The 1,945-nt window shown below is 37.5% G+C and overlaps 1 protein-coding gene across 2 annotated transcripts in view; it reads left to right on the top strand.

Moving 5' to 3' along the window:
• The first annotated feature begins 1,576 nt into the window (after positions 1-1,576).
• Positions 1,577-1,945, top strand: part of LOC117125151 (protein N-terminal glutamine amidohydrolase-like) — a 9,550-nt gene continuing 9,181 nt past the window's right edge. For both annotated transcript variants that reach the window (XM_033271553.1, XM_033271552.1), the window contains exon 1: positions 1,577-1,709. In XM_033271553.1, coding sequence (XP_033127444.1) covers positions 1,682-1,709 — 28 coding nt within the window. In that variant the 5' untranslated portion in view covers positions 1,577-1,681. The remainder of the gene's footprint in view (positions 1,710-1,945) is intronic.

Here is a 1,945-nt window from a genome sequence, read left to right as displayed (position 1 = left end):
CAACATAACATTCTAAAACAAAAAAAAAACCAAAAAAAAAAAAAAGAGCAACCGACCAAAATTTCAAATTTCCTGTTTTCTATAAATCAGAGATTTAATGATTGCGCCATATGTTTCTGTAAAGAATCATTTTACCATCTAAACTTCCTCGATGCTCTAATTACATGAGATAAAAAAAATTAATCCCGGGACTCTGGTTAAGGTCTGTAACACCTGAAAGGTTTCCTGACCTGGTTGATTATTTTTGTTGTGAAACGGTTCTTACAGTGACACTCAGTGGTGGCTCCAATGTCTCCGAAGGGAAGACCGATTTCCACGACGATAACATAATGTGGGCGTGGCCAGAAAGCCCGGAACCCTTCAAAAAGTGGTCCAGAGGGAAAAGCACCTGGAAACTCCGACAATTTAGAGATTTAAACGATCGATTTCAGAGCCTCACAATCTTTGAAAATCACATGAATTTTTCCCCCAACGAATTGTTTTTGCGGGGTGCGACGGGTGCATACGCACCCTCCAAATCACCAAAGGTTCACATTTTCGGGTAGAAAATTCAAGACACACTCTCACACGTTCCAGAAATCCATCCACCAAAACTCCTTGACCAATCAGAGTAGTTTCCAACTAGGACTGCCTCTTTGTCGTAGGCCTACAAGAAAGGACTTTTAACGGTATTTAATAAGCTTTTTGTGGGATTTGAGTGTTTTTCTCCGCCGCTTAGGCCTACGTGTCAATGCTCTACTTACAAAAATCATCTTCTTTTTTCTATAGATTTATAGAGAAAAAAATATTCATGTATGTTTGAAAGAAGCCTTTGAAACCGTCCCCTGGAACACTTTCGAGAGATTTGAGCGACGCCTGACCACGCCCACTTTTTTTCCTTTAGGGACCTCGGACTCCCTGTCGGGCAAATCCTGGCGCCACCAATGTAAGAGTCAGTCAGCAAGTGCATAAAAAGTACAGTGAAGTACAGTGTTTATTATTAGTCAGTCTCTACTCCTCATCAATGGTCTCACCGACCACAATTACAAAAATTGATAATAAGCAAAATTTGCATGAAATAGAGAACAAATCTAAAATAAAAGTGTAAACACCGTAATAAAAAGTTTAATAACAATTTAGAAGGTATAAATTATATTATGATAACAATGTTTCACTTGTTTCTGTATTTCTGTTCACAGAGAGCGTTTAATCTCCGTTTTCACTATTTTTTTCAAGCTAGTTTGTGTACTCTGTACGTCATGTACTTGTACTGGTATTTATTTTTGTATTTTATATGGACAGTGTCTTAAATAAATATGAATCATGAATATATAGGCCTACTGTAAAATAATAGGCCTATCAACTTTACATCTGAAACCAGGGAGTTGATCTGAAACTGAGAGGAAGGATGATGATCAAATCGGACCATAATCCTTATAATAATCATCATGATAATATTAGTAATTATATAATAATCATTATTAAAAATGATATAAAGTGTGTGTCTGAAGCTCAACCCCTCAACGTCGTGACTATAATAACCTATTAATATTAGACTACAGTACAGCAAACGTTCGGATCTGGTAAATTAACACGACATGATGACAGAGGCTACATGTAAATATTTTGAGACACGAGTTCGAAGTAGAAGAAAAGTGTACATCATAACTAAAATCGTATAAAATGGTGTTGTTTGATCTTAATGACTGCATATATACAAGCTGTTATTGGTGAGTATCGCATGTGTTATTAAGTGGTCAATTCAAAGTTTAGGTCTAGGCCTGTCTAGGCCTAAGCCTAAAGGCACCAGGAGTGGTGTAATGATAGTGAGATCGAGTAGTGCCAAGGTGCGAGCCAGCGAGCCATGCGAGCCATACATTTACTTTTTTTCAGGTTATCCAGTTTTGCGAACACGTAGGCCTAGCCTATATTCTTTGGCCTAGTAGATGCAAATGAATAACACACC

Source organism: Anneissia japonica, unplaced genomic scaffold (assembly GCF_011630105.1).
Source record: "Anneissia japonica isolate Jap-2015-1 unplaced genomic scaffold, ASM1163010v1 scaffold9_len2422644_cov172, whole genome shotgun sequence".
NCBI lineage: Eukaryota > Metazoa > Echinodermata > Crinoidea > Comatulida > Comatulidae > Anneissia > Anneissia japonica.
This window is presented reverse-complemented; position numbering and strand designations above follow the sequence as displayed.